Source organism: Geotrypetes seraphini, chromosome 1, assembly GCF_902459505.1.
Source record: "Geotrypetes seraphini chromosome 1, aGeoSer1.1, whole genome shotgun sequence".
Taxonomy (NCBI): domain Eukaryota; kingdom Metazoa; phylum Chordata; class Amphibia; order Gymnophiona; family Dermophiidae; genus Geotrypetes; species Geotrypetes seraphini.
The window spans coordinates 442163670-442190005 of record NC_047084.1 but is presented as its reverse complement, the minus strand read 5'-3'; the positions used below and the strand labels follow the sequence as shown (position 1 = coordinate 442190005).

The following is a 26336-nucleotide window of genomic DNA, read 5'->3' as shown; positions in this document are numbered from 1 at the left end:
TCAATTGTGGGGATTGGCAGCATTTTGGACTGAGTTTGAGGAAATTCAACCATGAGGATTGTCAGTATAATGGACTGAGCTAGAGGAAATTTACCTGTGGAGATTGACAACATTCTGGATTGAGCTTTGTGGTCAATGGAATTGAGAAAGTTGCTGAGTGATCTGCTAGATGTAGATTGGTAAAGACAGTTTAATGAAGAACGTCTTAATTGGAATAGTCTGGACTCCTGATCCATATAAGAGAGAGAAGATCATAGGTTTGATGTCTTCAAATGAGAAATATGAATGATGATATATAAATGCTGTCTAATTCTTGGAAAAATGGAAATGACTAATGTGTTAAATGATTATTCTAATTTTTGAAAGGGGTTGAAGGGTAAATGTAAAGGGTTATTTATATAAGTGAGGAGGGGAAAAAAGGGAGAAGAGAAAAGGAAAAAAAGGAAAAAATATAAGATATAAAAATGCCTTTGAAATTTATTTATAAGTTATTAATAGATTTTTTATAGAGTAATGGGGAAGGTTTGGGAAATACATATAAAAGATTGAAGTTTTTATTTCTTGTATATTATGAGATACTAAGGGTTAGATGGAAAAAAAAAAGATAGGAGGAAAAGGAGAAGAGGAATAAATTTAAAAAAATAAATAAATACAAAAAAGGAAAATATATATTTTTTTGTCTTTTCATTGTTAATAAGAAGTTATAGGGAAGCGGGTAGATTAAGTATGATGTTGCCTGTGGGGAGTTTTTCTTTTACACAGTCAGTATGTGCGTTTCGAAGTCTTCATTTATGATGGGGGTGGGGAGGGAGGGGGATGGGTATTTGGGAGGGACAGAGAAGGTAGGGAGGGAGGGTAAGCTTGTATTTTGGGTTAAGGGAAAAGGAAAAAGTTTATAATATGTTTGAGAAGGATATTTGTATATTATATTTTATTTATATAATGGGTTTTAAAATTTTTTCTTTGAACATAAATGGCCTCAATCATCCAATAAAAAGGAAAAAGGTAGTCATATTAAGCAACAAAATAGATATTTGTTTTCTGCAGGAGACACATTTGTCTGGAATAGAGTCTATGAAGCTGTCAGATAATTGGATAAAGCAATATTTATATGCACCAGCGATAAAAAAGAAAGCAGGAGTAGCAATATTAATTAATAAAAAATGTCCAGCAACATTTAATATGGTTAAAGCAGATCCTCAAGGAAGGTGGTTACTTGTTGACATGAGCATGGGCAATAATACAATGGCGTTACTAAATGTGTATGCCCCTAATTCAAATCAAAGTGAATTCTTTAAATCTCTACAACAATTAATTTTGCCACTGGCTACTACTAATTTAGTGGTGGCAGGGGATTTCAATGCTGTTATAGATCCAATAATGGATAAAAAGCCTAGTAGAATTATGAAATCAATGGGATTAGATAATTTGATACAATCATGTAATTTAAAAGATATGGCGTATTCTTCATTTTAATGATCGGGAATTTACATTTTGTTCACATGTTCATCAATCGTTTTCAAGAATTGATTATATTTTTGTTTCAGATCAGATGGTACAGCAAGTTGTAAAAGCTGACATAGAACCAATAGTAATATCTGATCATGGTGGTGTGTGGATAGAAGTTAACTTAGTAGATCAGGATAATTCCAAACCTGTATGGAGGTTTGATAATACATTGATTGCCGATTCTAAATTTTGCACAGAATTTCAGAACAAAATTAGTGAATATTTTTTGTTTAATGATTTAGAGGAAATGTTGATTGAAATTTTATGGGATGCTTTCAAAGCAACGATGAGGACAAATTATATCATATTCTGCATATAAAAAGAAACTACTAAGGAAGCAATTTGTAAGTTTGGAAAAAGAAATAAAAAATTTAGAATTAAAATTGATTAACAAATGGGAACAAGCTACATTTCAAATATTGTTAAAAAAAAGTGAATATAATGAGATTTCCTCTGGATTAGTAAAGAAAGATATTTTTACTCAGCAAATGTTGTATTATGGTAGTGCAAATAGGGCTGGAGACTATTGGCAAATTATTAAAAAAAAAAAAAAAGGAAGGAGAAAATAGGTATAATTAAAGATGAGTTAGGGAATTCTCATTCTCAAATTGGAAGTATATTAAAACAATTTTTGAAGTATTATAAGTCACTGTATTCTTCCGAGTCTTATTTAAATAAAGAGAAAGATGGGTTGGATTTTTTGAGTTCAGTTGAAGGTCCTAAGGTTCCTGATCATATAAAAAGAAGTTTAGATGAACCTATATCACTAAAAGAATTACAAACGGCATTGAAATCCCTTAGAGCTGGGACCGCTCCAGATGGAGATGGATTTACTGTAGAGTTTTATAGAGAATTTCAAATTTCCCTTTTACCTTATTAAAATTATATCAGGATCAACTGAATAAAGGTTGTATATCAGGCACTATGGCAGAATCTTTAACTATTGTTTTGCCAAAGCCAAATAAAGATCCAACATTGGTTTCAAACTACAGGCCTATATCTTTAATAAATGTAGATGGTAAATTATTAGCTAAGATTTTAGCATTAAGATTGGCTAAAGCTCTTCCGCATATAATAGGAATGAATCAAACTGGATTTGTTGCTCAAAGACACTCTTCTAATAATACTAGACTGGCATTTCAGATGTATTATTTAACAAAACAAATTAATGATCCAGCTTTTTCAGTATCACTAGATGCTGAGAAGGCTTTTGATCGTGTAGAATGGAATTTCATGTATCAAGCTATGGAGTGGTTTGGTATTGGATCCGGATTTATACAAATGATTCAAGCACTATATAGCTTCAACTGCTCGTTTATACATAAATAATTTTTCAGATGCTTTTAAATTGCAGAGGGGAGTTAGACAGGGTTGTCCATTATCTCCTTTGCTCTTTGATATAGTTCTTGAACCCTTGTTAGCTATTCGACAGGCAAAGGACATACAGGGTATTCCATGTGCTGGAGTGGAATATAAAGTATCAGCTTATGCAGATGATATCTTGCTTCATTTGAGGAATCCGGAAACAACAATTCCATATCTACTGGAGGTAATAGATACATTTGGAAAATTCTCAGGATACAAAATAAATTGGACTAAATCAGAGATTTTACCTTTAAATGTGCATTGTACAAAAGGTATACTCGATTCTTTCCCTTTTATTTAGAAAGAGGATGGAATAAAGTACTTAGGTATTTGGTTGAATAAAACACTCGAAGAGACAATGAGAATAAATGAAAAATTTTTATTACAAAAAGTAACAGAGTTGTGTGAGCAATGGAATCCTTTACATTTGTCATGGTGGGGAAGAGTTCAAACTGTTAAAATGATGATTTTGCCTGTAGTTTGCTATCAATTGGGAATGATACCAGTGTTTTTTCAGGGGTCTTTCTATAAAAAATTAAATAGTATTCTGGTTAAATTTATTTGGCTGGGTAAAATTGCAAGAGTGGCTCTAGTGTCTTTGCAAAGACCAATTGAGGAGGGTGGGGTAAATTTTCCCAATTTTTATAGGTATCATCAGGCCTATATCATGCACCAAGGTATGTATTGGGTCCTCCCAGAGCTTTTGGAACAACTACCAGAGTGGTTACAGGTGGAGAGATCACTTATCTTTCCACTTAGGCTTGATCTTCTGCTTGGTATAAAAGTGCCTAGAATACGTTAAAGACATTAGAGTATTAATGGATACTTGGAAAACATTAAGATTTGTAGACAAATTAACTACCGATTCTATTTTAAAATCGAAACAGACTATTTGGGTAAACTCCAAGATTCAAAATAGGCGGGTTTAAGGTTGTCTGGAAGGATTGGATTAAAGCAGGTATAAGATCCTTAACGGAAGTAATTGATAATGGTAAGCTGCTTGATTTTTCACAATTGCAACATAAATATGGTCTGAATAAAAAACAAAGTTATAAGTGGTTGCAATTGAAGCAGGCTATTCAGGTGGGGTTCCCTGAATGGAAATCTTTAAATGATCATTACAGCTTAGAATTCTTATGTTTCCAGGCAGATTTTCTGGGACACCAGGCTGCAAAGTGATATAAAATTATATCTAATTATTTGAATAAGAAACCAAAAAATGGATTGAGATATTTGGAGCATTGAGATTAAACATCAGATTAATGCATCTCAATGGCCACGTATTTGGTCTTGGAGAATTAAAGGTACGATGTCGGCATCTATTAGGCAAACATGGTTCTTTTTGTTGCATAGAGCATTCTGGACCCCTACTAGATTACAAAAATTAGATTGCTCTAAGTCTAATAGATGCTGGCATTGTAAAATTGAAGTTGGAACTTTAGACCATCTTTTATTTTATTGTCCATGTATTCAGGCATTTTGGATATCAATCTGGGATCAAGTTAACCTAATGATGGAGAGTCATGTGGCATTGTCATGACACAGTGGTTTTTGGAATGTGCATGAGGGCTAAATGCCAAATATCTGCAGCAAACAATAAATTACTGATGATTCTTACTGGTGTGGGAATTCAGCAAACGACTAATTGGAAAAACTGTTCTAGACTGAATTGTAGTTTTTGGTGGAACTCAGTATGCCATATGTATAAGATGGAAAGATTTCTTGCAGTACAGAGGGGCATTTTAAAAGGTTTCAGGAGGTGTGGAGGCCATTAATTGAATATTATAATGATTAATGTTTATTCTTTTTCCTTAGGGGATAATTTGTAGAAATGGGGGTGGGTGGGGGGGATAGGATAATCCAATTAAATAGTGATCAACTGATTAATGGATATAAGAAACATGGTATATACGTATGAATAGAAAAGGAAAGGGAGTAAAATTATTGGAAATATGTTGTTATGAAATTAGGGATATATGTACTATGATGAGATATATTTGTTGTGCATTAATGTATATAATAAAATGAAAAAAGAGTTTTGAGGAAGAAAGGGTGGGGGGAGGGATAGGTTAAAATATGATTAATTGTATTAAGGAAGAGGGATGTCTATGTTTGGATAGATTTTATTGATATGGGAAGGGATGGGAGGTGGGTGGGGGGAATTAAAACATGTATAATAATAGTGTAAGAATGTCAAGTGAGTTATGTGAATTAATTGTAATAATATTGTACACTTGAGAGAAAAAGGAATAAAGATTAAAAAAAAGTTTGTGAATACTTTACTATTGGAAATGAAAATAGATGAAGTTTGTGCAAGGTTGGTTTTCTATCCATAAAGAAAGTGATCCACAAGATAAGTAGGTATCAATCCATATAAATAATCTTATAACAAATGCAACCCATTAAAAAACCCCCAAAAACCTGACTTCTTGTGTCAATTGAAGCCAGTGCAAAACTGCATTTTGTGATGTGATTAGTTTTTCAGATTGATTTCAATCTGACAGCTGTATTCTGAATAAGTTGCAGTCTATTAATATTCATATTAGTAGATGCCAATTAGATATTACAATAGTCCAAAAAGGTTTAAGACTGTACAAGAAGTCTTAAAGCAGAGAATTCAAAATAGAGGCAGAGTTATTTTATGCTGTGGAAACTTCACTGACCAGAGCATTTATCGGGGCATTGAAAGATATTGATTTAAATAGAAGATTAATAGGAGAAATAGGATAGATAAGCCCAGATTTAGTGACTGTTTTCTCTAAAGGTGTTGCTAAGAACCCCCCCCCCAAAAAAAACCCACCAAAAACCCCTCAATTGTGTTGAACTTCAATTTAAATTCTCTTGTCCATTATTCTACTACCCGAATCATCATCAACTAGAGTTTCAGATAAGCTATCATCCTTATTAGAATGACAACTATCTTCTTTCAAGAGCAAATTTTAGTTATTTCCCCAAGGAAGCTAAAATAAAGATTAACACTGGAGAAATCAGCACCAATATTGAAAACATGATTTAACAAGTTGTTTTGCCAAAATACATTTATTGTAAACATTGCAAATATTCAGTGATAAACAGGCATGTTTCCGACCTAGTTTGCCATATTTTCTTCAAATATTTAGCCAAATTATTTCTAGAGAAAACAGCAAGTTTTACAAATTTCCACTTAGGAAATGAAAATATAGTTCAGCTTCTATTAAAGAGCAGAGCAATCAGGTATAGCTAGCGATATGCTGCAATTGATACCAAAGACTCAGGTACTCGACCATGTCATAAAATGCTTTTCTAGCCATTGACAAGATAGTTTCCAGCAGCTATCTAGGTACATCTTTCAGTTAAGAGAGACTTATAGAATAATATTAACAGACCAAAGCAGTTATCACATTGTAGCTATATACTAATCATCTACATTTCAGCTGATGCTCTATTTACTCTTGCTGGAGAGTTTGCTCTTCCTGTTCACCTTTATGTTTCATGCAGTCAGGACTTACTAACCAGGTGAGCGGTGTATTGTTGGCAAGATAATCCATCAACTCCTCCAGGAACTCCTCGATTTTGTTCAGCTCTTCTTTGATTGTGGTGAGGAGTTGGTCAGACACATCTCTGAAGGAAGCAGAGTGGAAGTTCTGATTGATATCCTCAGCCAGGTAGCTAACATAGTGGGCTTGGTTTTGGATGCTTTGAGGTAAGCCTTGGATGTTGGCTACTAATGCAAGATAGTTGGTCTGAAGCTGGCTAGACAGGTCCTGGGCAGTAGCTAAGGCAGATGATGTGATCTGCTAGAAGAGAATCACACTCAAGAATCCATGCGATACAAAGGCACTACTGTTCTAATTAGATATCATAACACAAGAGTAAATGGGTCACAATGTGTTTTGATCATGTTTAGATTAGAGAAAACAAAATTTGACGACTTCTACTAAAAGGGAAATGACTATGGTATGCAACTCATGCATATTCATTAAGAATATCTTGGGAAAAAATCCCCAAAACCTGACTGTTGCCCTTGAAGTTTGAGCTCCTGTATCCTTGGCCTAGATACAAGTGAAACAGTTTAATCCAATATACTGGAGAGGTTTAATCAGATATTTCCAAATCCAGAATGAAAAGCCTGAAAAATTTTCCTGAATGAGCAATGGTGAGCCCCACTGATATTCACCTCACACCTCCTCCCCTTCAAAACATTCCTGAACACATTCCATAAACACAGATGCTAGGTTAGGGCTGGATTCAGAAATGGTGCCACAGAACTAGGCACCAACTAGGCACTGCAGGATGAGCCCCTTCAATAGATTAGTGCCTAGTTAGGGGGGGGTGAATTCTAGTACCCAGCTTTGGGTTGAAGCCCAGTGAGAATTCTGCATGCCAAGATTTAGGCACACAGCATTATATATTAGCATGCAGCCAGTGGCATAGCAAGGGTAGGAGGTAGCTGGGATGGGGCATCCTTACACCCTCTCCCCTTTTAAAAATCTTCACCAATGCAAGCAGCTTCTCCAGCCTGCTGCTGAGCTGGCATTGGCTTCCCTTTGATGTCACTTCCTGGCCCCTTGACCCAGAAGTGATTTCAGAGGGGAGCCAAGTGGATACGAGAAGTAGGCTGGAGAATTTGCTCACACTGGTAAAGATTTAAATAGGGAGGGCACAGAGCGTGGTGTGAGCAGAGAGGTGCTAGTGCCCCCACCAAGGCAGAACCTGGAGCAGTCTCTTCCCCTGTCCCCACTCCTACCTTACTACATCACTGCATGCAGCCTAATGCATTACTCCTAATCTGTGCCACCTATCCATAGATTAGCACCTACTGTTGGGCTTCTTAATTAGGTTGCACATGGATCCAGATTATAGACAGCGAAGTACTGTGTGTAAAGTGCAGCAGTCCCCTTTAATGCAGTTAGGACATTAAGGGCTAGATTCACTAAGGGCACGGATCAGATTCAAATGTTAAGGGATCTGATCCATGTCCGGGGGGCTGATTCATGAATTGCCCTCATGCAAATGAGGGTGATCAGAATCACCCCCCCCCAACCGAGCGCCTGGATTGCTCTATAGCGATCCTGAAGCCCAGAGCAGAAAACTTTTCTTTGCAAGCTTGTGCTTTTAAGCCACTTTGAGCCCACAGGCTTGCACTGCAGTATAGAGAGCAGGAGAAGTGAGGCAGCAGAAGGCAAGGACCTGAGCAACTGGTCCTCAGTCACTTATTTTTGGATCGGTCAGCCCTGTCGCGCATCATGGGCGGGGTGGGGGGTGCACAGCCGGCTGGGTCTGGAAACTCCCGCGCTGCTCTAAACAGCACTTACACCTCAGCATGGGTGCTGTACTTATTCTGAAGTAGTCGGCAGCCATGCAGGAAGGTCCTGCGATGATTGCGTGTGCCACCTCTGCTCCGAAGATGTTAAGTGACGGCGGAGGGGCAGTCGACAGACAGAAGGGTGGTATGGAAGGGTGGTGGAGGGAAAGGAGAGAAACACATAAGGGGGGGAAGGATACTGGATGGAATTGGGTTGGAGGAAAATAAAGGGGGCACATGTAGAGCATTTTTTAGCTCTGGCCATGGTGGTAGCAGTCTGAGCTGTTATCACCATGGCTAAAAGCCACACTACAGTTTTGTAAAAGGGGAGGGGTTAGTTTGTGATTACATATTCATACTAAGCAAAGGTGTGTTCTGTGTGTTTGAAAGACATGGTTTTCTGTTAGGACTGACCTGTACTAGTCTGGCTTTAGTTTTACAATGGGCTTATTGATGTTTTACTGCTCACTACAGCATGTAAGATGCTGCTTTTTCCTAGGTACACTCTTGTGACATGTGGATGGTTACTAAAAACCATGTTTTTCATACAGATGGGGGTGTAAAAAAAAAAAAAAAGGGCCCTGGGTGTCACATATGCTAGGTATGCCACTGGGTGTCCTTTAGTGAATTGCTCCCTGCCTACATTTGAATGCTGTTCCCCCTCATTTGCATGCATGGATTGGAGGATGATCAGGACAGTAGGTTAATGAATTGGGCCAGAGGGGGGGGAAAAAAAAAAATCAGGTTGTTAAGTGGTCAGAAGTTCAGTGTGCTTAGTGAATTTATCCCTAACTGCTTTGTTACTTGCTACCTTACTGTTGATGCAGTCCCTACCATTTCTAGGGAATTAAAATGAACTACATATTAACTATGCTTTAATAAAAGCGATGCATATTTTGTTAAATGCAAAACTGGCCATCTAGACTCTACCTCTGCCTATAGCTTCTTCTGCATCTTGTTGCCCTATGCTTCTCTTCCATGAGATCCAGGACTGGTACAACCTCTCCTGGCCATCAAGACATGTGCCAACCAGAAATTTCATCTGGAACACAGCAGCACGATTACACATAACATATTGAAATAAACATTGTGTAGGAAAGCTCTTCATGTAAATTATCGGCTTGCTGCTGAATAAAGTTGGAGACCTCATCGAGTAATGTCAATAAGATTGACATCTTTGCTGGAGACTCTAGTCCTAGCTTTTTCCTCATTCTGTGTGCAGAGAGCTAAATATACCTTAACACACTAGCAAGCTCATTGGAGACCACCTTGAAATATATCTCTTACCAGTTCAATAGTGTTATGGAGCTTGGAGATGACTTGCTGGCTTTCTTGTTTAGCATCTCTGACCCTGTTCAAGGCTTGTTCATAAGCATGCCTGCGAACCTCGGAAGACAGGGACCCCAGTCTGATGTAAATGGGCTTCAGAGTTCCAGTTTCTAATCCTTCTGCTTTGGTAGCTTCTTTGGCTAAGAAAGAAGTGAATTAGCTTAGATACAGATCTTTACATCTTGAAAGAGGTAAAAAAATATTTGAAATCCCTCCCTCCATTTGATGAGAAAAGTTGTTCATGGGTGCATCTACTATATTCCAACTGTCTCTCCTGTCCTAATGATTCCCTCCTGAACCAATAGGGGTCTGCCCTTAGAGATTTGTTAGGTTTCCTATGAAAAACAGGAGGCACAACTCCCGGACCAAAAATTGAAATTCCAAAGTGACATGAAATGAAAGTTTGTCTAACCACTCCTAGTTACTGGTGTCCAGTTCAGTCAGCTGTCAGGCTCAAGGCAGATGCAACCAATTTTTTGCCAAATAAAGATAATGACATGGAGAAGGGTTATGCGAATGGCCCAAGTGGACATTTCTTCCCCTACCTAAAATTAATCTAGCCTCTATAAAACCTTTTCCCCGCCTTTGAGATTCAGGCCTGAAGCACCCCCCCCCCCCCCTTAGCTCCAGCTCCATAGAAAAAGCAGAGATTGGTAGACATTGGATTCCAAAAGTTTACTCAGTTTCAGAAAACTTAGGACTGGGACCTGCAACTAAGCTAGATAAACTGGAACCGATCGAGAAGCTTCTGAATACTGTTAATGCTTTCTACTGAAGGCTCAAAGTCTGCAGTATAAAACAAACAAAACAAAAAAATAACACAAAACACCTATGCTTTAATGTGCTTATATAGGTTAAGACCACAACTCAAAAAATTACACTTAACGTAAAATGCAAATGTCTAGAAAAGTCAGTGTTAAGAGGGTCCCAGTGTGGTTCATGTTTTGGATTAAAGTTTCTTCAGGGAACCCAACAATTCTTTTAAGTTTAACTTAGTTTTGTTTTACAAAGCCACACTAGCGGCTGCCATGCAGCAAACAACCGACTTCCAATTACCTATGGACATCAGAGTGATTATTGTAGCAGCTGCTAGCATAGCTTTGTAAAAAAAAAAAAAAAAATTAAAATAAATTTAATGGTTCATAGTCTAAAGCGCGTGAGGACAAAGGCGTGCTGACAACTGAGTGCATGGGTCAATGATTGGCTGAGTGGCAGACTTCAGAGGGTGGTGGTTAATGGTACCTTCTCTAAAACATCGGAGGTGCCGCAGGGCTCGGTCCTGGGTCCACTCCTTTTCAACATAGGGGATCTGACTCAAGGGCTTCAAGGTAAAAAACACTATTCGCCGATGACGCCAAACTATGTAATATAGTAAGTGAATGCAGTTTACAGAATTATATGGCACAGGACCTGCTTACATTGGAAAGTTGGTCCTCAACTTGGCAGCTAGGCTTCAATGCTAAGAAATGTAAGGTCATGCACCTCGGAAGCGGAAATCCATGCAGGACGTACTTCTTGAACGGAGAAACTTTAACTAGGACTTCAGCAGAACGAGATTTAGGAGTAATCAGTGCAGACATGAAAACTGCCAATCAAGTGGAGAAGGCTTCATCTAAGGCAAGGCAGATCAATAGAAGTTTCGTCAGCCGAAAGCCTGAAGTCATAATGCCATTGTACAGGGCCATGGTGAGACCTCATCTGGAGTACTGTGTGCAATTCTGGAGGCCACATTACAGTAAAGATGTGCGCAGAATTGAATCGGTTCAACGGACGGCCACCAGGATGATCTCGGGGCTCTCGTACGAAGAGACTGAACAAATTGCAGCTCTACACTCTTGAGGAACGTAGGGAGAGGGGAGACATGATTGAAACATTTAAGTACCTCACGGAACGTGTCGAAGTGGAAGATGATATTTTCTTTCTCAAGGGACCCTCGGCCACAAGAGGGCACCCGCTCAAACTCAGGGGCGGAAAATTCCATGGCGACACCAGAAAGTATTTCTTCAGAGAGAGTGGTTGATCATTGGAACAAGCTTCCAGTGCAGGTGATCGAGGCAGACTTTAAGAATAAATGGGATACCCATGTGGGATCCCTACGAGGGTCAAGATAAGGAAATTGGGTCATTAGGGCATAGACAGAGGGTGGGTAAGCAGAGTGGGCAGACTTGATGGGCTGTAGCCCTTTTCTGCCGTCATCTTCTATGTTTCTATGTTTCTATGACTTCATGGCGCCAAAGAAAAATGGTATTTTACAGGGCTCCGATGTTGGTGTTGGTGGAGAACCCCCCACTTTACCTAAGAGATCACGCTGGTGTTGTGGGGGTTGTAACCTCCCTCATACTGATTAAGCCCTGCGCTCAGTTGTCGGCGTCCTTGCGCTCTTTTGACCCGTCACCAAATTTAACACACTAGTTGACTGAAAAGTTGAATGTTATGGCACTGTGGGTAGGATACCTTGTAAATTGAAAACCCCACCTGTACGTCTAGACAGACGGACGTCTAGACGGACAGACGGCTGCGAGACCCCAGAACATATCACCCCAGGTAGTGAGGGATCTGCGTACCAAGTTTCGTTCAAATCGGTCAAGCCGTTTTTGCGTGATCGCGGCACATACATACCTCCGATTTTATCGTCTGTCTTAGACGCCCGTCTAGACGCCCGTCTAGTGAGAGATCTGCATACCAAGTTTTGTTGAAATCGGTCAAGCCATTTTTGCGTGATCGCGGCACATACATACCTCCGATTTTTACGTCTGTCTTAGACGCCCGTCTAGACGCCCGTCTAGTGAGGGATCTGCATACCAAGTTTCGTTCAAATCAGTCAAGCTGTTTTTTACGTCTGTCTTAGACGCCCGTCTAGACGCCCGTCTAGACGCCCGTCTAGACGCCCGTCTAGACGCCCGTCTAGACGCCCGTCTAGACGCCCGTCTAGACGCCCGTCTAGACGCCCGTCTAGACGCCCGTCTAGACGCCCGTCTAGACGCCCGTCTAGACGCCCGTCTAGACGCCCGTCTAGACGCCCGTCTAGACGCCCGTCTAGACGCCCGTCTAGACGCCCGTCTAGACGCCCGTCTAGACGCCCGTCTAGACGCCCGTCTAGACGCCCGTCTAGACGCCCGTCTAGACGCCCGTCTAGACGCCCGTCTAGACGCCCGTCTAGACGCCCGTCTAGACGCCCGTCTAGACGCCCGTCTAGACGCCCGTCTAAGTGAGGGATCTGCATACCAAGTTTCGTTCAAATCAGTCAAGCTGTTTTTTACGCCCGTCTAGACGCCCGTCTAGACGCCCGTCTAGACGCCCGTCTAGACGCCCGTCTAGACGCCCGTCTAGACGCCCGTCTAGACGCCCGTCTAGACGCCCGTCTAGACGCCCGTCTAGACGCCCGTCGTGGTGAGTAGTAAAAAAATAAATTATATAATCCACTATCTTTCAGGCATTAGATGATATCTGTGAAACTATTCATCAGCAATGCAAAAAAAACGGCTTGACCGATTTGAACGAAACTTGGTATGTAGATCCCTCACTAGACGGGCGTCAAGCCGTTTTTGCGTTTTTGCGTGATCGCGGCACATACATACCTCCGATTTTTACGCCCGTCTAGACGTCTGTTGTGGTGAGTAGTAAAAAAATAAGATATAATCCACTATCTCTCAGGCATTAGATGATATCTGTGAAACTATTCATCAGCAATGCAAAATAATTATATAATCCGCTCGCATTTCCATAAACACTGAAGTTGACACAGGGCACAATACAACAGATAATGACTCATAGTAACATAAGACTGTAACGCTGAAAAATACAGACATTAATTGCTAGCAAATATCAAGGTAGTGCCCCTCTTGTATAATTTTATTTCATTTTTTTCCTATTTAAAGTACTAGCATTAGGTGTTCTCCAAGTGCACTGTAGTTTTTCCTAACTTTAGAGAAACAAATGATCGTTAGTAATGGGAAAAAGTGAGGTGATGGGAAACGCCCATAATAAAAATTCCAGACCTAAAAAGACAAAGGGTGCGTTTATTTTTACAATGCCAGTTATCAGTCATTTTTCAGTTATTTGGTTAGACATAATCACTTGTCACGAATCCTTCCTATCTACGTACACTATCTTTATATATTCCCTTCATTGCCAATCTAACATAACACTTTCTATTGAAAACGATAGTGATCCAAATCATTTCTGTAATTTCGTTCTCCTCTCTCAAAAACAATCCTTTATAATCCAGCAAACTTATATGAAATAAATAATTGTTTAATGAAAGCTTATGGTAACATTGAAACGCAGTTAAAATATGTACTTCCTCTTTCAGTCTCATTCACTCTCATCCCCCTCGCCCCCCCCCCCCCAATTTTTTTTTTCTCTGGTACGTGACCACAAAAGAACAGGAAACAAAAATCCACGAGAGCAATGCTTTCGCTGTCTCACAAAGCGCCATATGTTACACAGGTCAGTACACAAGCGACAGCTAGCCCAAACGAAGAAGGAAGCCTTTAGACAGCATGACAAGCTGAAAATATTACAGTAAAACACAGACTCAGAGCTATGCCCAGGCTAGAAGACCCCTCTTGTTAGTAGCAAAGAAATAAACCCAGAAAAACAGAATGAATAAGCCAAAACCCATACCCAATAGTGGCCACACATGATAATACTATCTACACTAATAAAATCCATAAAGACAACATATCAAGCGTAAATAAAGAAAGCTGGGCAAGGTAGGTCCATGAAATCAACGTCATAAGCAAGCAGTATGGTGACATCAGAAGGGCTAGGTAACACAAAGCACAATGCAGAGAAGAGGTGTATACTTTCGGCTCAAAAATTGCAGGAAATATGGGGGCAGAAGGAGGAACAGGATTGTCTAAGCAAAGGCTTAACAGAAGATCGGTAAAAAACTAACGGCAGAGAGAATCAAGAGGGAACAGGCAAGAGAAAGAGAGGCTAGGGCTAGGGGCACAACACAAATAATCATGGCTAGCACTGGCAGCCAGAGAAGTATAAGACAGGGGGATTCCTAATGTCAGCAAGAGTAGGGGGAGAAATCGGACTTAGTGGGCATTCTAGTTCAAGATGTGGGTTCCCGAGCCAGGAACACTGCTGAACCACAGTTTTCCTGTAAAGTGGGGGAAGGTGGGGGATGGGGTGCATTGCTGATGAATAGTTTCACAGATATCATCTAATGCCTGAGAGATAGTGGCCCACGGGACAGGGGAGTAACGACCAGTATGTGTTGTAAGAGTGCGATCTGCCTGCCATTGCACTTGGTGTGCAACGGAAGGTGGAAAGATAGGACTAGGGTCAAGAGTATTTGCTGGGGAGAGCAAAGGGGCAGTGAACAGTGGCAGAGAGTGATACAAACGGGAGGACTGAGACGCTAGCAGCAAAAGCGGAGAAGCAGGAGAAGAAGGGGGTGGGAGACTGCAGGAGCAGGCAACATGGGAGAAATAAACATATATCCAACTACAAAGTGTACAAGTAACAAACCAATGAGTCTAAAAATAAAACTAATAAGAATACTTACAAAATGATGCAATGTGATCACAGAAGAGCAGGTACCTTTGTAGCAATAACTCAGGTGTGGCCTGAGACCACAAAAACAGCATAACCACCAGTCAAAGCTGGTTCAACAGTCACACTATAACAGTGATAGTTTGATATAGCAGAGAAAACGTCAGGCGTGGCTCAAGACCACAAGAAATAAAGGAAAGAATTTAACCAGTAATCGAATCAGTGTCTGTACCAAAAAAAAAAAAAGATTTCAAGGAGAGTAAAAAGAAGGCATATAACGGAAGTGTTAGTGGGTGACAATACAGCTGCGCTGAGACTATACCTAAACACCGGCTACCCGACCCACCGGTAACTGATTAACTACTAATTACCTACGTATATATACATCAACTACGCCCTGAACTAGAGGCTGACTACACAACCCGCCAACCGGAATGTATTCCGACTCCTATCCTAACCTATGGACTGACTACCACCCGCCAGTCATGAATATATATATATATCCTAATTCCTAAACCATTCCTAAACTATGGACTGACTACCACCCGCCAGTCATAAACATATATACATATCCTAAGTCTTAAACAATTCCTAAACTATGGACTGACTACCACCCGCCAGTCATGAACATATATACATATCCTAAGTCTTAAACAATTCTTAAACTATGGACTGACTACCACCCGCCAGTCATAAACATATATACATATATCCTAATTCCTAAGCTATTGACTACCTAAGCTATCGGCGGACTACTCAACCCGTCCGCAAGCAAATATATCCTAAAACCTATGAACTATTGACTACCTACCACCGGTCAGTCCGACTAACTACCCAACGTGCTATACAGGACCCGTAGGACAGCTAAGGATGGTAGCCCGGTCCTGGGCGAATTGACGTGAACTCCTGCTCCAGGGTCCGGGATCGTCCAAAGTTGACGCCACAGGGCCTGTGTAATGACAAACAAACAGGATTAGTAAAAAAACAAAACAGTGTTTAAGGCAGACCACATTCCATTGCTGGTTTTAAACTAGAAAAAGAAAGAAAAAACCGCATAAAAGGGGAAGTAAAATAACACAGCAAATCTGCAAGAAAATAAGGAAGTTTAGGTAGAGACACTGCATAAGTACAAGCAGGCAACCCAGAAACACACTTTTGGCCATATAGTAATGGAGAAGCAATCTGACAAGCAGAGTATAGGCCTTCAATCCAGTGAGGTCTCTAAAGGGGCGTGTCCCCTCTTTCAACGTCGGGGTTCACCACTGATGTAGACCGTCCGACAGACGATAAAATCGGAGGTATGTATGTGTGTATGTATGTGCCGTGATCACACAAATACGGCTTGACCGATTTGAATGAAACTTGGTATGCAGATCCCTCACTACCTGGGGTGATATGTTCTGGGGGGTCTCGAAGCCCACCAGCACACGTGGGCGGAGCTACAAACAGAACATCAGATTTCACCCATTCATGTCAATGGAAAAAATGTAAAAAGCTGCCATTCTCACAGTAATTCAAAAACTGCTTGACCGATTTGAACGAAACTTGGTATGCAGATCCCTCACTACCCGAGGTGATATGTTCTGGGGGTCTCGCAGCCCACCTGCACACGTAGGCGGAGCTACAAACAGAAAATCAGATTTCTCCCATTCATGTCAATGGAAAAAAATGTAAAAAGCTGCCATTCTCACAGTAATTCCAACTACCTGGGGTGATATGTTCTGGGAGTCTCGCGGCCCATTCTCACAGTAATTCCAACTACCTGGGGTGATATGTTCTGGGAGTCTCGCGGCCCACCTGCACACATGGGCGGAGCTACAAACAGAAAATCAGATTTCACCCATTCATGTCAATGGAAAGGATGTAAAAAGCTGCCATTCTCACCGTAATTCCAACTATAAAACACTTTATGACACTATAACCACTAGGGACATAATTTCTATTCTACCACGGACACCATACATAGAGTTTGTATGTTCTAACTGTGTTTGTAACTGTTTCCTTCATGCACCCCAGTTCATGTTATTACATTACATGAGTACTCACATATGCTGAACTAGGAACACAGGTTCCATTCTGAACCGGGAAACAACTGCATGGAGTTTCTTTTCAACCTGAGTTTCCACATATTGAGTTGTTTAAATCAATACTGGAACTTTTGGATTCCACTTATTCCAACAGATCTTCCTTTTCAGTTTAAGAGATTGCAAATTCCACTGAGACTTGCATTCTCTATCACAATCAACAAATCACAGGGACAGACTATTACATACTGTAGAGTGGATTTAAGATCCCCCTGTTTTTCCCATGGACAACTCTATGTTGCTTGCTCAAGGGTGGGTTCACCCAAGAATTTATATGTTCTTGCTCCTGGAGGTGAAACTAAAAATGTTGTTTATAATCAAGTTTTGTTAGTTGTATTGTATTCATTTTGTCAAATATTTCACATTATAATTTGAATATTGTACTTTTTATAAAGCTGTTAAAAAATAATTTCATTCACCACTATAATCTATTTGATTCCATTTACAGTGTTATTGCTATAATTAAATACCTGTGCAACGCCGGGGCATCAGCTAGTTTATACTAAAAGCTTAGACACTACATGAAATATCCCACCTGAACTGCCATATATTTTTTTACAACTAACTAGAATATTAATTTTGTAATTAGTTTGCTTGTAGAGACAGTTCTGCTAATCAATGAGGTGACTGCATGCCTTTGAGACAATCATTGGAATACATGACCGACAGGTATATTTTCCTCAGATATGCCAAGCAATTTGCTATTGCCTTTGGAGTTTTTGATGTACAACAGAGAATGACAGTGGTATGGTGGCACGCCAAAAATGATGAGCACAATAGTGCTCATTGTAGGCACGGGAACAAGGCCATCCACCACCCTGTGGAGCAGTGAATGGCCTTGGCCCTGCAATTAAGGGAAGGAATGCACGGTGTGTGGCCCCCTCCCTCCTTTCTATCTACCGAATCTTATCTCCCTCCCCCTTACCTTTGCAGCGCATTAGTAAAGTAACTCGCTGAAGCCGGCCGAGCTTGCCTGCAGTCATGTGTGTGGGTGGAAGCTTCTCCTCTGATGCAACTTCCGGTTGCGTCACAGGAGAAGCTTCCGCCCACACACACATGCGACTGCAGGCAGGCTCGGCCAGCTTCAGTGAGTTACTTTACTAATGTGCCGCGAAGGTAAGGGGGAGGGAGGGAGATTTTCAGGGTGCTGAAGAATGGTGAGGTGGCAAGAGGGAAGGGGGTTTGGGGAGAAGACACTGGAAGTTAAGACAGATGCCAGACTATGGGTCAGTGGAGGGAAGAAGATGGGTGCCAGACCAATGGGGGGGGGGGGAATAAAGGGAGAGGCACAGTAATAGAGCAAATGGAAGATGCTGAGAGAAGACAGTGGATGGAAGGAAATGAATGAGCAAGATGAGGAAAGCAGAAACCAGACGAAAAGGTAGAAAAAAAAGATGCGATTTCTTTTTTTTTTGTTTTGGATAAAGTAGTATATTAGTTGTGTTGATAATTTATAAACAAAGCCCTGCCAGCTGAACATCTCTAGTTCAGCAGCCAGAACTTTGATGTATAAGTAAGGAATAAGCTAAATATCGCAGTACTGAGGCTTGTATGGATGCTGCGGGGACAGTAGTCGCAGGGATGGGGCGGTGACAAGGACAAAATTTTCCCCCCATGTCATTCTCTAGTACAACATACAGTATTCTGGATAAGTTAAGAGTATCCTCTTGGTAATTTTCTCCATGGGCTCTTTTTACCTCCACTACTCTTGGAAGTCATATATACCAGAATGTCTGGCTGCATATGTTGAGGAGGTTCAAGAGAAACCTTCAATCTTAAGGCCTCCTTTGGCACCAGGTGAAAGCTAGCTTCAGCAAAGTAGTCTGCACAGCTCTCCACACAGATTCTGATCCTTGGTGCCAGGCCAAGAGAATCAAGGTTAGGTCTTTTGGAGCTGGGCTCAGTAACATCTGACCCAATCCTCCTTCAGGGCTGACTTTAGCAGGTGTCCCTGATCCACACTGTCCTGTGACAGAGAAAGGTATCTAATGGCCAAATGGAAAAAAGGAGAAAGCAATCTAATGGCCAAATGGAAAAAAGAGGAGAAAGCAATCTTGAACAGGAAAGCTGACAAAGGTTTTAATCTAGAAGCTCTTCAGCAGCAGTTTTGAAATCCCTGCAGAACTAAATCTTTTGTTTAACCAGTTATTTATTGTAGATAGAGCAGTGGTCTCAAACTCGCAGCCCGGGGGCCACATGCGGCCCGCCAGGTAGTATTTTGAGGCCCTTGGTATGTTTATCATAATCACAAAAGTAAAATAAAAAACAGTTTCTTGATCATATCTCTTTAGCTATAAATTACAAAATTATTATTAAGACTTAACCAAAAGGAAATATTTAGAAACTATAGAGTTTTACCTCATGCAAAATTGTCATTTCTTTAATAAGACAAACTTTTTTTTCTGAGGCCCTCCAAGTACCGACAAATCCAAAATGTGGCCCTGCAAAGGGTTGGAGTTTGAGACCACTGGTATAGAGCTATAATAAAAACTTGCTATGAAAGTTTTAATTGCTGCATTAGGGTACAAACTGTTAGAACACAAATCACTCTTAAGACAAAAACAAAGATTTAGTAGTCTGGAATGTCATTCAAGTGATTCTGTAAGTTATTGCAATAAAAGAGTCTTACCTGCTTCCTCTTCAGCTACTGGGAGATACTGATCCACAAGAGCCTCAGATTTGGTCAGTGCTGCATCTACCCCAGTGCTCACCATCTGCATCATGTGACTTTCTAGAATAGTGTTCATGGTGCTGCTCACAGCTGCTGTGGTCATTTCCATGCTCCCCTGCACAGCTCCTTTGCTCTTGTCCACCACTCCAGTGATGGCACCTGTCACAGTCCCCCTTACAGCTTCCTTTGCATCAGCCACCATGTCAGTAGCATTAGCATCTACCTATAAAGGAGAGTAGATATTAAAACATGCTACAATTGTCATTTTAAGACTGAAATGCATATGCATTTTGAGGTTCCCCAGTTACTGCAAAAACACCCCCCCCCAAAAAAAACCCCCCCGATGACTTAGAAAGAGCATCTATCAAGTTCTCATTGATCCTAGATTCGACTACCATTTCATAGTCCGCTGAAGTTCTTCTATACCAGTGGTCTCAAATTCATGGCCCGGGGGCCACATGTGGCCTGCCAGGTACTATTATGAGGCCCTCGGTATGTCTATCATAATTATAGAAGTAAACACAAAAAAGTTTCTTGATCATATGTCTCTAGCTATAAGTTAGAGTATTATTATTAAGACTTAGCCAAAAGGAAAGATTTATAAACTAACGAGTTTTACCTCATGCAAAATTGTATTTCTTTAATAAGATGTTTATTTTTTCTGAGGCCCTCCCAAGTACCTACAAATCCAAAATGTGGCCCTGCCAAGGGTTTGAGTTTGAGACCACTGGTCTCCACTGTAGATGCCAATAAGTTGATCAGATTCTAGTTATACAAGTCTATTCAATGGCAAAAACGGGTTGCAGTTTACTAGCTGTGGTAATCCAGAGCTGGACCCTGCCAGGGCTATGAACTGCCAAGTTGTGCAGCTTCGTTTCCCACACTTAAGTTCAAACTAGTACACAAAGAAATTAAGAAGTTACTTTACTTCATCAGTTGGTTTACAGAGGATGGGCAGCTTCTCTTCAATCTTGTCTAGTCCCATGCGGGCAAGGTCATTGGCAAGAGCAACTGCAAAGAAACGTTTATTGCCCAGTGCACATTGAAAAAAAAGACATAGTCTTAAGTCTTTCTATATCATGTCATGGCAGTGTACATAAGCAGTAGGAAAGTGTTCAAACAGAATCAGGATTTAAAAATCAGGCCCCTTAGAACTCTTAAAGATTCTTTATATCTGCTTTTGTGGTACCTGTATTCAGGTACTGACTTTCCTCATAGTCTCACAATCTAGATTTTGTTATTACATTACATTAATGACTTTTATTCCATCTGTATCTTGCAGTTCTGGGCGGATTACAAAAGAAACAGCTGGACATTTCCAGGAGAATTACAATTTAGGGTTTAGGATACAGAAAAGATGACTGGGCTATTCTAGTAGATTTACAATTTGGGGAGCTGTACAATTGGGAAATAGTGCAATTCCCGTAAATATACAATTTGGGAAGCAGTTGACATGCTTAAGGTTTTGATGAGAAAGAATAACTGGAGATGAGGAGAGGTTTATCTTGGATAATAGAGGATTATTTGCCCATGAAGCTGCAATGGTAATTGAATCCAGTTTTCCAGGTTCAGCCTACTGCACTAACTGATAGGTTACTCCTTCACTCACATTGACACTTCCTTCTAACTTACTTTTCCTAGTTACTGCAGCAAATTAAGGGCTGTAATCAGACACTAGGAATTACTGCAACCAAATTGAGGCTTTGACCTGATCACTTCAAGCAACCACTGTCAACATCATGACTGCCGACTCCTCAGAAACCCCAGCTGAGCTAAAGAACAGGCAGCCCTCTAAAGAACTGGGTCAGGGACCTTCTGCATGACATAGGTGGATATAGATACAAAGCAAAAAGATTGACAGCATTCCTCATTAATTGCCTTGCCCATCCCCCACCAGGTGCAGCTTTCAGATACTTACTCTGAGGCTCCAGTTTTTGTACAAGGGGTTTTGCACTTGCAAGTACTTCATCAGTAATGTTCTTCGCCCCCTTCTCAGCCACCTCACAGGTAGACTGCAGGTTCTCTTTTGTATTAGTATAAGCTGATGATACCATGTCACAGGTAGAGCTCACCAGTGGCAGGTTAGACACCCTTGTCACCACATTCTGTCAAGCAAAAGTTTAAGAGACCATTAGCCAAATAATAAAACAGGAGCACACCAAGTCAGGTTCATACCATTTATACATACATACCTGTTCTGCTACCTCCGAATCCATTTTCTTCATAAAGCCTATAAAGCAGTAAACAAATAGTGTAAGTTTCTTTGTAGGACAATTGAAAGGCCTGCTCATGAGGAAGAGCTACTAATTAAGTTATAACTCATGGTCAGAGTCTGCCAATTTGCTTAGGTTCATGTATCTGTATGTTTGTACACATGCTAGCAGAAGTAGATAATATACAGCAGAAACCATGGGGGGAAAGCAGTGACTGGTAGGGAGGCCAGACCCAGCCACAAAAAAAAAAAAAAAAAAAAAAAAAGACCTGGAGCTACACTAGGTTCCTGTCCAACCCTATCCCTTAAGTTAACTCAACTTGTACGTCAACTCAACTTGTACTCCACTAATCTTCTGTAAACCACATAGAACTTAATGGTATTGCAGTATATAAACTGTTATTATTATTATTATCCTTGGAAGTCTTACCCTAGAACTGTAGGCCAGATAAGCAAATTAGAGGGCGAGTGCATGAGAATAGAGAGAAAATAAGGAAAGAAAGAGAAAAACCCCCCATAAAGCACAACTATACAATGTTCCACTCAGAAATACCTATGTAGCATTTACCACCCTAAAAAGATACTCAATTAGTAAGAGGGAGGGTGAAGCATGTTTCAGCCCAATGCTAAAGGAACATAGTGCCATTATTACACTAGAAGTGCACTCTAATAGAAACATAAAATGAACTTCTAGTATGGATTGTGGCACCTACACAGCAACAAGACTCTGAACTTTTTTTTTCATAAAACATACCTTAGCTGAGAGTGTGTGTGTGTGTGTGGGGGGGGGGGGGGGGGGGTGAGTTAACAAAATAGGGAGATGAGTAGTGCCAGTTCTCATCATGAGAAAATTAGGCTTTTAAGGATAACCACAGTTATCTGTCTTATACCAGTAACTCATACATAATCTTAACACAATTTGAATCCCTGAGCTAAGTTGCACATAACTTATTACATTTCCCAATAAATTGTATTCAAACTACACAGAACCAACCTGTCAGGTACTAGAAAAATGTATTTTACAAAGTCCTAATATACAAAAGCCTTGTTATCTTCCAAAGACCTGGCCCCCATGTAAGTATTTAAACAAAATCAAACAACCAAACCAGCTGCAACCATAAAATACTTACAACACCTCCAATTTAAAAATATATGCACTAATGCAGTATACTACCTTGTCTCCAAAAACCAAAGTAACCAAACATTTTCTCCTACTCTGCTCAGAGACTTTTGTAGGGAAGACAAGGGTGGGGTCCAGAGATTCAGCACACCTCCACCCCTTGGCCCCGCCTAAGAATTTTTATTACTATGTTCCTTCTGCCCTCCTGCACCTCTTTCCCTCTGACCTAGATTGGTTTTATGTTTCAAGTTGTCTTTCCTTTCTCTTCATGTGGCCCTGTAAGCACAGATTGTTGTTAAAGGAAGTCATGACTTTTCAAGCTTTTTTCTTTTTTTATGAAAGTGCCTCAAAGAACATTTCAAATCAGTGAAAGGTCTGGCTAAAAACTGTAATAATTAGTATCTTCCTTTCTTCCCCTTTCACACCTACTACCTTCTGTCTAATTTTCCTGCCTCAGTGCACATCTCCCCCATCTGTCTTTGTCTCACTCAATCCCAGAGCTGTAAAGTTAACCACAGTTCTAGGAAGGAAGTTCTAGGCATGTCTGCATTTCTGATATCCCTATCCTGATACATATCACTGCTTTGAGATATAAGTTCAAAACCAGGACATGTCAAAAAGTTTCCCTCCTAGAATTGGGCAGGTTGGAAGCTCTGCACCCAATTTTATGTATTAATACTGGTACTTCAATTTCAAGATAGCATTTTCTATAGAGACAATTTTCCACAACACTTTTCTAAATTAATGTGAGTATTTTAAACTGGCATAACATTCATTCTTCTAAAACTCCATTACCAAGCTCACCTAAAAAGGCCAAATTACTTATCTGATATCTACCAGATTTCATGAAATGTAATTATAATCAAATCATCTTGATTATCTTAAAAAAATACACTTAGTCTGCCACACAATGTAGCTATACTATTCACTGAACTGCCAAGTTATCCATTCCTGTAAGGAGACATGTGGTCTGCTCCAGGATTTTGGCCCACCTCATCCTACTGCATTATGGGACCTGCAGCACTGATTGCAATGCACAGAATCACACGCTACAAAGGCTATGCTGCTCTGTGATATAAGTTGACAATCGGGACCAGCTCAACACAGAGGTTTCAGGTTATCCATTCCAGGAGGAAGACTGTTTGCTTGTCCTGCCTTTCCATTTAAATCTCCATTATTCTATCCACTGAAATTAATGAACCAGTGAAATTAGGGCCCAAAATGCACTAGGATGAGGTGTGTAGAAATCCTGGAGCAGACTGCATGTTTTCATACTGGAATGGGTAACGTGGCAGCTTGCAATGAATATGGGGGAGAATTTAGTCTGAGAGGAGCATGGCTTATGTACATGGGGAGGACATGTTGCCAGTGGCACCTCACCCTGTCAAGGTGGTACATCAGTGCTTGCTCAACTACAATGGGGTCTGTGTTTTGATGTCACCTTTGCTATACTTGTGGTCTGTGCTTGTTTATATGAACTGCCAAATGGTATACAAGTACATGTTGCTAAGATGGCAAATTACCATTTCCCCGGATGGCTTTTCAAAACCCGGCACTTTGATCCGGGTTTTGAAAAGAAATTGTGTCGAGAGGGGGCATCCACATATGCGGGAATGCAATGCAGTGATGTCACACACATGCGCATGATGTCATTGCATTGCATTCCCGCATGCAAAAATGCCTTCCTGTCCAACAAACTGCAGCGGGGGGGGGGGGAGGGGGGAGAGGAGCGGAGCTGAGTGTGGAGCTGGGTGGAACTGGGCGGGTCCAGAGGTCCGGATTTTATTGACATAAAATTTGGTAGCCCTACTGTTCCAGGCTGCAGATTTTAGTACACTCCAGGTTTTGAAAATCACAACTGTGGGATTTGTAGTGCCTGATCCTCCTGCATGTTGAAAAGCAGTACTGCATAATGCACCATGATGGGCTGATCAGAAATCCTGGACTGTCTCCCAATCTCAAGGGTCCAACTAGGTAACTTAGCAGTTGTGATATAAGAACATGTGTGACCCTTGCCCTATTGTGGCATGACTAGGGTTACCAGATTTCTTCATAAAAAAAGAAAAAGAGGACAAGTGGCCCTGCCCCATTCTGCCCCCCAGCCTCGCCCCAACACAAATCTCGTCTCTTCTTGCCTGAGTTTGGACCACATCTGAAGGGCCTCTGAGCAAGAGCGGATAAGATGCGATGACATTACACATATGAGCACATGCGTGTGATATCATTGCAGTGCAACTGAGCATGCTTGGAGGCCCTCCAGACATGGCCCCCAAGCTCGGGGCTTTCTAAAACCCAGACAAACTGCTGGGTTTTGGAAATCTTTTCGGGCACCTGGACAATCCGCTAAAAAGAGGACATGTCCGGATTTTCCCGGACATCTGGCAACCCTACATGTGATTGCCTTTCTAGAAAGGGCTTGCAATAATATTGTTTGGGTGAAAGCATGGGGCCTTTAGATTTTACAAGGTACATAAGAACATAAGAATTGCCGTTGCTGGGTTAGACCAGTGATCCATCGTGCCCAGCAGTCCGCTCACGCGGCGGCCCTCAGGTCAAAGACCAGTGCTCTAAATGAGTCCAGCCTCACCTGCATATGTTCCAGTTTAGCAGGAACTTGTCCAACTTTGTCTTGAAACCCTGGAGGGTGTTTTCCCCTATAACAGACTCTGGAAGAGCGTTCCAGATTTCCACCACTCTCTGGGTGAAGAAGAATTTCCTTACATTTGTACGGAATCTATCCCCTTTCAACTTTAGAGAGTGCCCTCTTGTTCTCCTCATTGACTGGTGCTACTGTCACACAGATGTCAAATATCTAGAAAGTTCTTGTCCATATGAAGGGTCTCAGTCCATCTCAGTATCCAGAGATACTCTCTGTGCATGCCCTATGTCAGATGGTGTGGTGAGCTCAGTGGGTGGAATAGACAGATTAACCTCTTCCAGGCAAAGAGATCAGTGTATATCGGCCATGGTGAATATTATGTGGGCAAGTACTGTATATGTGAGAATAGCTGGATTGTTGGGCATCTCGTGATGTGTCTGCTCCGGCAATAAGCTTGAGATTGGCACCCAATGCCAGCAGGTGGTTGTATACATGCACAGTTACAGCTTGCAGATAAGTGAATGCCTGAGGGGCTAACAATGTTGTTCCAGAAATCCAGTAGCTTGGTCCATATGCAATGATGAGGGAAAGGAAAGGGATTGGGACTTGGATACCACCTTTTTGTAGTTTTACAACCACACTCAAAACGGTTTAC

At 40.9% G+C, this 26336-nt stretch overlaps 1 protein-coding gene across 2 annotated transcripts; it reads right to left on the bottom strand.

Annotated features, from left to right (window-relative positions):
- Positions 1-6255: 6255 nt before the first annotated feature.
- Positions 6256-23247, bottom strand: LOC117348201 (perilipin-2-like). 2 transcript variants are annotated; one of them, XM_033919962.1, is made up of 7 exons: positions 23137-23247; positions 21943-21980; positions 21669-21855; positions 20679-20761; positions 19709-19973; positions 9446-9627; positions 6256-6650 (listed from the first exon to the last, which is right to left on the bottom strand). In XM_033919962.1, exons 1-7 carry the CDS (start codon positions 23165-23167, stop codon positions 6300-6302), a joined length of 1137 nt encoding a protein of 378 aa, XP_033775853.1. In that variant the 5' UTR covers positions 23168-23247; the 3' UTR covers positions 6256-6299. The 2 variants fall into 2 exon arrangements, with proteins under 2 accessions (XP_033775853.1, XP_033775864.1); XM_033919973.1 differs by having other exon boundaries at positions 6256-6647.
- Positions 23248-26336: the final 3089 nt, after the last annotated feature.